Source organism: Austrofundulus limnaeus, unplaced genomic scaffold (genome assembly GCF_001266775.1).
Source record: "Austrofundulus limnaeus strain Quisiro unplaced genomic scaffold, Austrofundulus_limnaeus-1.0 Scaffold96, whole genome shotgun sequence".
In the NCBI taxonomy this organism is placed as follows: Eukaryota; Metazoa; Chordata; class Actinopteri; order Cyprinodontiformes; family Rivulidae; genus Austrofundulus; species Austrofundulus limnaeus.
The window spans coordinates 1,036,906-1,048,770 of record NW_013952498.1 but is presented as its reverse complement, the minus strand read 5'-3'; the positions used below and the strand labels follow the sequence as shown (position 1 = coordinate 1,048,770).

The window sequence follows — 11,865 nt, the reverse complement described above, 5'->3', positions numbered from 1 at the left end:
AATAAGGCACCAACAACTCATACAGTAACTATTTGACAGAACATTCCTTCCAAACTTCCAATTCTTTTTTTCTTTTTTTTTGATTCTTGAATCTTTTTTAATCTAGTTATACTATTTGCCTAATTTGAGTACATAATGGTTTTTGATCATACAGCTTTAGTTATAGTCAATGTTAAAAGCATGTTATTTCTTCTAAAAGTTTCATCCATTTATCCCAAGAAATAAAGACGTTATGTCTATTTGTTGCAGAATCATCACAAGTTTTTATTGCCAAACAACAGGAAAATTGCAGTAACTTCCTTATCTCATCACGTCTAGACAACCTCTTCATTGTTTTAAGCTCTATCCATTGCAAAGAGAAAGAACTGCAAGCTGTTAGGCTGTTTGGGAACCCTGAGATCCATCAGACCTTCAGACTTTCCCTTCACACTGACCTGGTCTCTCTCCTTCTCCAGTTCCATGATTTGGTTGAAATAGGACATGCTCCTTTTCTGCTCCGTCTCCCAGTCCAGCTGCAGAGTCCTGACCTTCAGCTGCAGCTGCTCCCACTGCAACTCCAGCTGCAAACACAGGCAGCAACGTCACATCTTMACTTTATCATTTACCTCAGTCATAAAATAAATAAAGAATTATTTGAGCAAAATGTCTAACTCCACTAACTCAACCTTGTCTCTGTGCTCCTCTGCTCTCTGTAGCTCTCCCTGGAGTTTGGTGATGAAGTCACAGAGCTCCTGCCTCTGTTCTGCTGCCTCTCTGCGGTCCTGCTGCAGGATATCCATCAGAGCCTGAGACCAAACAAATAATGTTCTAAGAAATACAAAATAAATCATTTGATTTTGTTTAAAGATGGCTTTCAGTGATAAACACCAAAATAAGCTCTAACTTACACTCACTCCGGTGGAGGGATCCAAGGATTTTATTGGAGTTTTTTCTGTTTTCTGAACTTTGCTTTGCTGCAGCGGTTTCTCTGGTAAAGCAGGCAGAGATCTGCTCGTTCCATTTGTGTGCAAACTGGTGGTTCTGAAAATCTCAAGTGGGTCAGTTTGTTTATCCGCCTCTGTCAGCCTGGACTTCAGCTCTTCTACCTGTAGGAAGAAAAAAAACTAACAAATGTTTTGTTCCAGGCACAAAACTGAGAAGAACACCTGATCACTTAAGTGATAAATATTTTAGCCTGTGGAACGCCTTGCTTCATGCATCTGCAGTTTGGTCGTCACGCTGTGCCAATGTTAAGACAAAATCAATTTTAAAATCTGAAGCGGATAACATYGTGCCCACATCAGCTTTTTCTTGCAGCTGCCAAACAGAAAAGCACCCGGGGTGCTTTTATTTCCTGCCATTCAAAGCACTTTTTTAACTTGATCATTTAAAAGGGCGACATGTTGGTATTAAAATATGAAAGACGTCCAAACATGTTCAAGCCAAAACACAAAACAAAAGATAAACAATTTAACAAGCCTCCTTAAGGACTCGCCTGCCTCAGGAGTTCCTTCWCTCGGGTAGAGGCTTTGCTTTGTTCCTCCAAGGCCCTGGAGTACTTCACAGCCTGCTCCAGGTGTTGGTCCTTCATCTTCCCCAGCTCCCGGCTGGCCGACTCCCAGTCCTGACGCAGCCTTCAGACACAAATCATTCACYGTTTTTTACTGACTCATTATGAGCCTCCAATAACAGAAGCTGATAGGAATTAAAAGCCTGGCATTCCTTGAAGAAATGCCCTTTGTCATGCCACACTTTTAAATGATGATCATTTAAAAAAGAGAGGGGTCATAATTAAACCCATTTTGGTCAAACCTTTAAGAATCTCATGAGATCTCGTGTGAGTTGTTGGTGCTTAAAGTCCATGTTGAGGATGACTCTCAGCTACTAACGTGTCAACATTCAGCTTTATATCTGTAAAAGTTACAGCACTTTGTTGTGAAGGCTAAGGTAAAGTAGCTACGGCAGCCATCTTCAATTCGGGTGACTTATGAGTTCAATTAATTAATTGAATTAATTGAAGGTGCACCTRGACCAGTCCCRGACCAGTTCTTCTGTGTTTGTCTGTGTCTCTTTCMTGTCCCTCAACCAGCCGATCGAGGCAGATGTCCGCCTGTCCTGAGCCTGGTTCTGCTGGAGGTTTCTTCCTGATWAGCAGGGAGTTTTTCCTCTCCACCRTTTGCTCAGGATGGGAGACTGTGATGAAGWGATTCAACACAGCYTGCTGGTTTCTTCTTTAGATTATTCTTTTTATGTACAGTGCCTTGAGACAATGTATGTTGTGACTTGGAGCTATATAAATAAACTTGAACTTGAACTTAATTAGGAAACAAACTAATAACTCCTACTTTTCATATTTTAGATAACTAAATAAACAGTTCTCATTCAACTAAGATATATTGAAATTTAGTCAACCAAACCCAGACTGAAACTCCAAGACCCACTACCTGGTCAAAAAAAAACATCACTAATATTTTCTTGGACCACCTTTAGGTTTAATTACAGCGCACATTCATTGCGGCATCATTCCCACAACTTCATCRATTATTTTCTGTCCAGATTTTAATTTCTCTCCAAGATCTCATWTTGATGGTGGGAGATTGAGAYCACTGTGAAAAGTCTTCTCCAGATTCTCAATAGGGTTCAGGTCTGGACTCTGTGGTGACCATGTGTGAGAATTATGTCTCATGCTTCTTGAACCTCTCTTTCACAATCTGAACCTGAAGAATCCCAGTGATGTCGTCTCACAACACATCCGTGTCATCAGGGAAGAGAAAATCTATTGATGGAATCTAGACCAGACCGACTGACCCCTCAGACTTGTACCGCAGGCACAAGGRTGAATCACATCAGCTGCATCTCTTCTGACCCTGATGAGCCAATCACTCTGGAACAGGGCCAGTCTGGACTCATCAAACCTCATGACCTTCTTCTTTGTACAGTTCTCAACCCAGTTTTAGTAGTTTCAGTAGATGTTTTCTCTGCTTGATGCCAATAATTGGAGTTTTCTGAAACAGATTAACATCCACAGGATGCATCTTTCCACATGAAGCTCCTCACTGCATCCACTAGGGTTAAATAACTTGTCRGCTGAAACAATCACCCAACATGATCTAAGGTGAGGCTCTTWCTATTTGCTTAATTAAATCCATGTTGCAACCATTTGTGTATTTTTGTCAAAAGACCAGGATTAAAGCTAAATTCAAATTTGCTTTTTAAAAGACCACTGATAAGCTTCAGCAGACATCTTAAATTAGGTTGACTCTAAAAGTTAATGAGTTGTAGATGCAATGGTTACTTTTTGGGAGTTTCTTTAAAACGTGTTGTTTCATGAGATATTTTAACAATAAAAACCATGGAAAACACACATGATAAAAACCATGCAGTACATGAATACACTTGTGTTATCGTCTTCTWAAGCAGGCAATAATCACTAATCTGTGTGAGAAACATTTCTAGTCTGATTGCTCAACTACCTTTAATCCTCATCTATTTAAAGAACTTAGAGGAATACAACAAATCCATCCAGACAAAGCAAACCTTTCAAGCAGCAGTTTGTCATGACGTAACTCCTCGGCTTTCCGTTCGGCTCGGCTGCGTTCCTCCTCGGCCATCCGGCAGCGCTGAGACAGCCGGCGCTCACACAGCCGGCTGTTTCGGAGCTGCTCCCTCAGTTTACGCACCTCCAGTAACAGAAACTGGGTCAGACCCTCCGGACCCTCCTCGTCTGAGGAGAAAACACAAGTGAAGGTTGTTTATCTCTGTTAACAGTTATTGTTGAATAAGCTTTTCTTGAGCTTGAGGACAATTAGTAAATGCATATCCCTCCTCTAAACAATCTTTTTTTTTCATCCATGCATGTTTAAACAATCCTTTCTTTCTGTATGGACTTAAAGAAACTGTCGCTTGCCCAGGATGAGGGAGCATCTCTGCGTTGGCTGTTTCCCAGTTAGCTGGATGTACTGGTCTGGATGGTAAAACTCCAGAGACTCTATGAAGGCCTGATAACCCCGCTGGCCCTGAGCTCGGAGAATGTCCAGCAGACGACCTGTGAGATTGAAAAAAAGGGGTCATAAATGAAAACTTTTCAAAGTCATCAAAAAAAAGACATTTTCCTGTCATCCTTTAAAACATCACAGCTGAAACCCACTAACCACAGGAATGCTGCTTCTTTGATCTGAGTATGACCTCCTCTCTAATTACACAGCTAACATGACCATGATGAACGACTGACGAGAACTAACTCTCACAAAAAAATAAAACATTAACTCTCCTTCAGACCAGGTGTTTATCTTCATCTCCTGCTGGTTCATGTGCAGTGCTCCCTTTTGCAGATATCCTCTGTGGTTTTTAAGGAGTTTTACATAAAAAAGTGCAGATTTATTTTTTGTCTTATTAACAGTCTTATCAGATCTTTTACAACATTTAATAGAGACCACATGGACTCACTGTCTTATTGCTTGCTGGTGAAAAATGAAAGAAAGGCAGGAAGTAATATTTTTGACTGCGACTCAGTGTGTGTGTGTGTGTGTGTGTGTGTGTGCGCGCGCATGGATTCGCTCTTAGAAAGTAATAACTGTATGTACATCTACAAGAAACAGAAGTTGTGAGTCTGCAAAGATTCCACCTTATCATCCAGCTAGGGGTCGGGGGTGTGGTGGGGGACCGTCAGTTGAATAGCATGATTTAAACACTTCATCATGGTTAGATTTCTGTGTAGAGTTGCCTATAAATATTACTTTTCATTGGTTAACTTCTGCCTTCTTTAATCATCATCGCAGACGTACAGTRTGTACCTTGGTTACCACTTCACCAGCTTGTCCGGAACAATATGGCCGATCTCTCTGATCATGAAAAGTCACGTGATATCGCCTCTAGTCAACACACCTCATYAATGAAGACAGATACTGTATGTTTCAAAAGCCACTTGCAAACATTTTATTTGTGTGCCCATAGAAAGGATTTGTATTTTCATTTAAAAATCTACCTTCATATATAATATACTTTACAGTGTTCTCAAATTTTGATCTGAGCTTAGAGTGAAATTTCGAGTATTATCACCATTTTGAATGACGAATAAACAAATTTTATAAATTTCCTTATTTATTTCGGAAATCAATTTTATTAAGAAAGGAAGAACAGATTCTCAAATTTGACACCCATCCCTCAGAAGTTAGAGTTTGTGTGTATTTTCTACCAGTTGTTAGTGCTTGGGAAGTGGGAGAGGCTTACAGCAGCACTTAACTACAGAACRATTGGTGCTTTCAAATGTAGTCGCCAAAATCTGATTAACTACAGGAAGCTAAACTGAAACAGACTGAAGCAAAAATACAAACTGTGACTTGAGAGCAAAACCACCAACAGAGACAAAAAAGCAACAAGAATCTGAGCAAGAACTATATTCTGCAGGAGCTAATGACCACTCGTGTTTTGAATGAAACTGAATCCTGAAGTGACAGACAATAAATGYGGATGTGAACTCAATCAAAAGCCCAAGTGAAACTGGATGCTGCAGTGGCAATATAAACTAGATGACCAGAGAGAAAAAACAACAACAAAAACCTATGGTTATGTCTCACTGGGTTGGGACTGTTGACCAGCTGACAAATTAAATTTTGAGAAAATAAGCAACTTTATTGCTGCAGTCTCACTGAATATTAAATATTTGAGTATGTGAGCCGTGTAGCTGTGATTTGAGGGGCAAGTTTTGGAAAATGACAGCTTATTGTTGAGCATTCAGCTTGCAAAACTGCTGTGCACATTTTTTTTAATTACTTTATTTAACCAGGTAAAACCCATTGAGATCCAGATCTCATTTTCAAGGGGGACCTGGGCAGAATTACTTACTTACTATTACATTACTTTGTTGCTCATTGCCACCCACATCGTACCCACCTTTGACTGCTTTGTACCCACCTTACTTAGCATGTTTCTGAATTAATCCACGTGGGTGCACATTTGAAATGAAGATGAACAGATTTGAATGGTTTGTGGACTTGGGTATTTGTGGCTCTGTGATCAGAGAGCTCCTATGAACGCATCAAAAATACATCTCTAGTGTTCTTGAGATAGACTGGAAATGCTTGGGGTAAAACTGAGATGGGTTTAAGACACCTGCAAACATCTTAGTGACTATTTTAAATTAAAATTTGTTGCACATTTTTTTAAAACATGTTCAAAACACAGACAAAAAGACTGTGAGCCTGCAACTCACACAAGGGAATTGAAAACCTYCACAAATGTTTTGAGGCATTTTGGAGACTTGTTTGGAAATGCTGTTCATCAACTAATCACCAGAAGCCGCTGCCCGCTGAGATACAACCAGAAACCAACAATGATCCAACAAAGAACTGAGCTGAATACAAGCTGAATGAAACTAACAGTGACCAAGAACTTAGCGGCAGTTTGTAAATGGAAACCAGGTGTGAACGAGAAAGGGAAAAAAAAATATATAAAAAAGCAAAATACATACGGTTGCTGACTGTGCACATATGACAAGTCGACATACAAAATACAGACACTTCTCTGTAGTTAAACAAACTTTGCTTAAAACTGGGCTCTACTTAAAGCTCCTGCTCACCGGCCTTGCTGATGCGCATGGGGTACTGCGACGAGTTGAGCACTTCGTCCTCATCCTGCTCGTCGATGACCTTGCACTGTCGCAGGTAGGGCGTGAATTTGGCCGGGTTGAGGATGCGGGTGAGCTTGTGCCGTACGCCCTCGATGCGATCCCACAGCTCCTCGCACTGCTCCTCCGACCAGGCGGGGGAGGACCGCGCCTCCTCCTCCTCCTCCTGAGCTTCGTCTTCCTCCACCCAATCTGTGACACCTGGATGGAACCCAAAGGATGCAAGCATTTCAGGAATATTTGAGGATGACTTGGAAAACCTTTCCACATACGTGTCAAATGAGAAATTATAGTATTTTACACATCAGGAGATAATAAAACGGTTCTAAAATTACTTAAATGCAACTTCAAGAGTGCAAAACACCACAACAGATCCCACCAGTTCAGTGTTTATTATGTAGAATCACCACAATGTATGAACCACAAGACTAGAGATGTTTACCCATAATGCATGGCAGCATGTTTGTTCAAATGTATCAGCACAAACCCCTCGCAACAAACTGCTGAACTCAGAGGTGGGCTGCAGCACCTGCAACTTTAAGTTCCAACTTGACTGAAACCTTAAGGTGGGAACTGGGGAAAGCTGTGCAGAAACAAATRTCTTCAAACCTCAATCAGAAAAATCAATGCTCAAAAACATGTGTCAAACTTAAGGCCCACGGGCCAAATCTGGTCCTAATCAACATTTTATTTGGCTTCAAAAATTATATTTTACTGTCACAGTCTGTGTATCTGTTATGTGCGTGTTTTTGTTTTTGATTACTGTTCTGTGTCTTTTTTCTGTTTACCTCYTCCTGCTGSTCTCKGCTCCAGCCCCGCCCACTCTCACCTGCTCCTCRTGTTTCTCTCCCAGTTTTTTCAATAAATGACAGATTTTCCATTGACTTGGACCAAGTTTTAAATGTGACTGACTCCTCGGCTCTAAAACAAAGCATGGGCCAAGATTTCTCCACAAAAATTAAAAGACTGATAGTGATCCAGAAAATCACTACTGCTGCTAAAGTTGCTTAGCTGTTGAATCACTGAATAAAGTTTTCMATTTTGGCTTCATTTCTGTTTTTTAAATAATGACACAATAGGATCTGTTGTGTTTTTGTACACTTGATGTTAAATTTGAACACTTTCAGAAAGACCARGTTATTATTATTACATCTGGATATTTTTTTGTCATGACTGTAATTTTACAATCAATTAAAACCAGTTTACTGAAGATATGTTTGCTACTTTCAGACATAATGTGCCATCTCCAACTCAGACAAATCAAATAACCATTTTTAGACAAAGCACATTTCCCAGGAAGAGGCCCACAGTTTATTTTTGTCTGTATCTCACAAGTGGATCTCTGCCACAACTTAATCTGCGCCATTCTTAACCAAATAAATCTTCATAAACCAGTCTGTWACTCCAGAGACACATGTCAAATACTGATTTTCTTTGTCCAACTCTGAGTGGGTAAAGAGAAATATAGAACAGATTTGCTCCACTGTGGTCTAATGTTTGAGCTTCTTCCTGGAAATCTTCCAGGGAAACGGTCAAGGAGGCTTTTATTTCCCACAGGACATCCCTCTGACATTTAGGCCGTTAGCTTCATGCAGTTTCCTGCAGCTAAAACCGTTTTCAACAAGACRTTTGTCAGGGGGATCACGTTATCTTGATATGACCTAATGTGATGAAGATTATTGCCAACAACAAACAGAGCAGTGTTGGATTCAATCGTATGAGGCGTCTGCTGCTGGGGGTGGGAGGCCCCTGTGTGGGTCATTGTCTAAGAGCGCAGGAATGAAAACACTGACTCACATCACAGCACCTAAACACAAAGCAGAGGGCCGCAGAGAAAAGCTTCCTCAGCTCCACTCATTTCAGGATACAAGAGAATGAGACCACAACCTGGAGAGCTTCACAGATCATTAAAGTTGTTTTAAGGATGTTTGTTTGATTCAGGACGTGGTCATTCTCTAACGAAATGCCTTAAAAATCAGAAAGTAACGTCTAAAACAGTAAAATAAACACTGAAACCCAATAAACATTTGCGTTTGAACTAAAGGCAGGCGAGGCACTGCTCGCAAAAAAAGATGACATTTGCCTCAAAAAAGTAGCTCCTGTTAATAGATAATAATTACTTCTTTAWTAGAATTGCTGGCTGTTGTTTGGTTCTGTGTTTTTCATCTCTTTGGATCATTTTAAATAGAATTTTAATGTGTTTTGTTGATTCATACTCAGTTTTTGACTTGTTTACAGTCATGGAAGCAGGACTGTGGATTCATCAGTGGATTTATCAAAACATCCTGTTGGTAGTGAGCCATACTGCAGAGTGCTCCAGTAAAGCCTCTTTGGGACACATTCTGCTGGTGTTTGGATTATATTTTTCAGCCTGTTCAGTTTTCTTTACTTCCCATTGTGTTTTCTGAACATTACAGTATTTGCAATAGAACTGCCAAAGAAGGTCTGAACTATTACCAACTGTTTGTCTTCGTTCTCCTCTGCTTCTGGGTCCGACTCTGGCTCCAGCATGTACTGMYGGATGGACAAATCTTCTGTTGTTGACATCTTTTAATTAATTTGTAACTAAAAAGTTTCAGCATTGCAGTTCCATTTTATATTGAGCCCAAGTGAAGGATTTGAATGTGAAAAAGAAGGATTTAAAAGCACGACATGTATCCTTTAAATAAGATACACATGTGGGTTAGCTAACAAATTATGGGGCTTCTGATTGTAATAGTTGGGACTGATTATCACTTATAGTCAAATTAGAAATCTAATTCAGACACCTGTGTGCCTGGTTGTCTGTTTTATTTTACACAATTAATCTTAATTTTGTAAAATAAATCAGACAAGCTTCAATATTTCCATTTTAGGTACAGGTGTGTGTGTGTGTGTGTGTGTGTGTGTGTGTGTGTGTGTGTGTTTGTTTTCTGATTTAATTATGAGACCAGACTGTTTTCAGGAGACACACAACCTTAACCTGTAAGTGAAAATGTAACTGTTGTATTTGTGTGGTTAGCAAATCAGGAAACAAAAGTCTGTCCCGCCGATGTTTCTGCTCAGGAGCTGCTACTGGTGAAGAGATCATTTATTTTGTAGTGATGAAGATCTGTTTACCTGAGTGTGTGCAGCTCAACAGGCAGGTCGAAGCATGTTGGATGCTTTGGAATCTGTGTCATTTCCCTTGAACAGTCTGTAAAGACTTTGTTCTCCTGCGGTTACTACAACTTTATACTTYGCCATAGAAAGCAGCGTGCAAAGTGTCTGTTTTATAACGGTTATAAAAACMTTTTCCATGCGTTTACTGATTGCTGCTGAAAGGTGAACACAGACTATAGCTTTGTTTGTCCCTTTTCACAGAAAACCTTAAGAACACCTGGATAACTGTTAAAAATAAATAAATAATRCACATTTACAACAATAACTTCAGGACTCAACCTGATTCAGAATGGCTGTCAAAAAATAAATAAATAAAAATACATACATACCCAAGTTAGTTTACAGATTTGGTGTGATAACTGCTCAAAATTGTTGGAATTATTTCCATTACCTATTTGCAGTCAACCCTGTTAGCGAAATATCCCATGAACCACTACATGGAATTTAATTAAACGTTCAGGAAATAATCATTGGATGCACCTTTACAACTGGTTTGCTGTAGAAACCAAACTAATTTAAAATGACCAACATAAACAAATGRMTTTAGAAAACACAAAAATTGCTGTAATTAAGTAAGTGTTACAGACATGATGCAAATATTATGGAGCATTTATAGCTCAACAACATTCYCAACACATACTTCAAGTGTTAATACACAAAACGTTTGCTTAACCCTTAGGGTTGACTTCAACCAGTCAATGCTGATCGTCTGTTAGCAAAATTTCTCCTGAAAAACTGAATGAATTTTAATGAAACACACAGAAAGTAATCATTAGACATAGACGTACAGCTGATTAACTTTTGGAGGCAATCTACAWTAAGATTGCCACTAAAGCTAAACAAGATTTGTCAACACAAAAGTGGTTGAAACTCAGTCTTTATAGGTGTTGAGCTAAAATTTGTTGTGGCAGTAGCTGTGGGTCATTCTCAGCACATACTCTGAGCTGGACATCTTAAGGCATGACCTCAGGTTACATTAAGGTTTGACCAAATCAGCTACAGTTGTCATTTCTCAACATGCACTCAAACACACCGAGATATTTTTTAAACAAATCSAAGAATCTTGATTAATTGATACTTAACGTCAACCCTGGAAAAAAAACCTACAATACGTGTTTAATTTGCACTACAGATTGAGGTCACTGGTCTTTATTTTATTCCCAGATTATAATTTCAATCTGCCTAATCAGATCACACAGGAACCAGTTTAAAGTACACGCCTTGCGCTGCGCAGCTCTGTGGTCACTCATTTACCGGAAACATAGATTTTTCCATAAGATTTTGTCAACAAACAGTCTGAACTAAAGCCMTAAAGCAGGCTTTAAAATGTCCACTCACCGCTCATGTCTTGTCCTTATGATGAGACTGAGGAGGTTTAACCCCTCTCCTTTCAGGTCCAAACACGACTCACGAGTGAAAATGAAGGCGTGATTTCAGCGTGAAGACTGCCGGAGCTGCACCTGCGCGCACAGTTTTACGCACAGTTTTGCGCACACTGAGCCGCAGCTCTGGTCAAACKGCCTGCAGTCAAAAGGCGGGGGAAAATTTACCCATATTTCTCCTCCGTTTTTCAGCACTTAACTTTATTTACACCGACTGGTTCAGAAACACAAAACTCTCAGTTCAGAATCCTCAAACACCAGATGGCGCTTTAGACTAAAGCTTATCCGCTCAGAAAGTTAAACCAGCTCCGTCTTATATAACCTTAAACAAATGATTACAGACAGAGTATCTACACTCTGCTCCTTAGGAGTAAAACTTCAGCTCGGTAATGAACCAGGTTCTTTCAGAAATTTCCTGATGATTAGATGACTCACAGTCTGACTCACCCTCCAGGAGGTTCTCTCAAAGAAAAAAAAAGCAGGTTTCTCTACATGATCTGCCAAATAAAGTTTGATTTGTCATATTACAACACACATTACACAACCACTCAGTTTCACTCTACAGACTTAAAAACCTGCTGACCTCTGAATTTGTCTGTAGGGGGATTAAACCCATGTTTTATAATTATGGAATATAGCAAACATGTTTGGACAGGGGCAACATACATACATACATACATACATACATACATACATACATACATACATACATACATACATACATACATACATACATAC

The 11,865-nt window shown here is 39.7% G+C and overlaps 1 protein-coding gene across 1 annotated transcript; it reads right to left on the bottom strand.

The window, feature by feature from the left end:
- Positions 1 to 434: 434 nt before the first annotated feature.
- LOC106520696 (caspase recruitment domain-containing protein 11) lies at positions 435 to 11,295 on the bottom strand (the record flags this gene model as incomplete). The annotated part of the gene is given in 8 exon segments (XM_014012913.1): positions 435 to 560; positions 666 to 785; positions 888 to 1,085; positions 1,475 to 1,613; positions 3,517 to 3,703; positions 3,887 to 4,024; positions 6,557 to 6,805; positions 11,084 to 11,295. Coding segments are annotated over 8 exon segments (1,164 nt in total), but the record flags the coding sequence as incomplete, so codon positions are not given.
- Between the last annotated feature and the right edge of the window lie 570 nt (positions 11,296 to 11,865).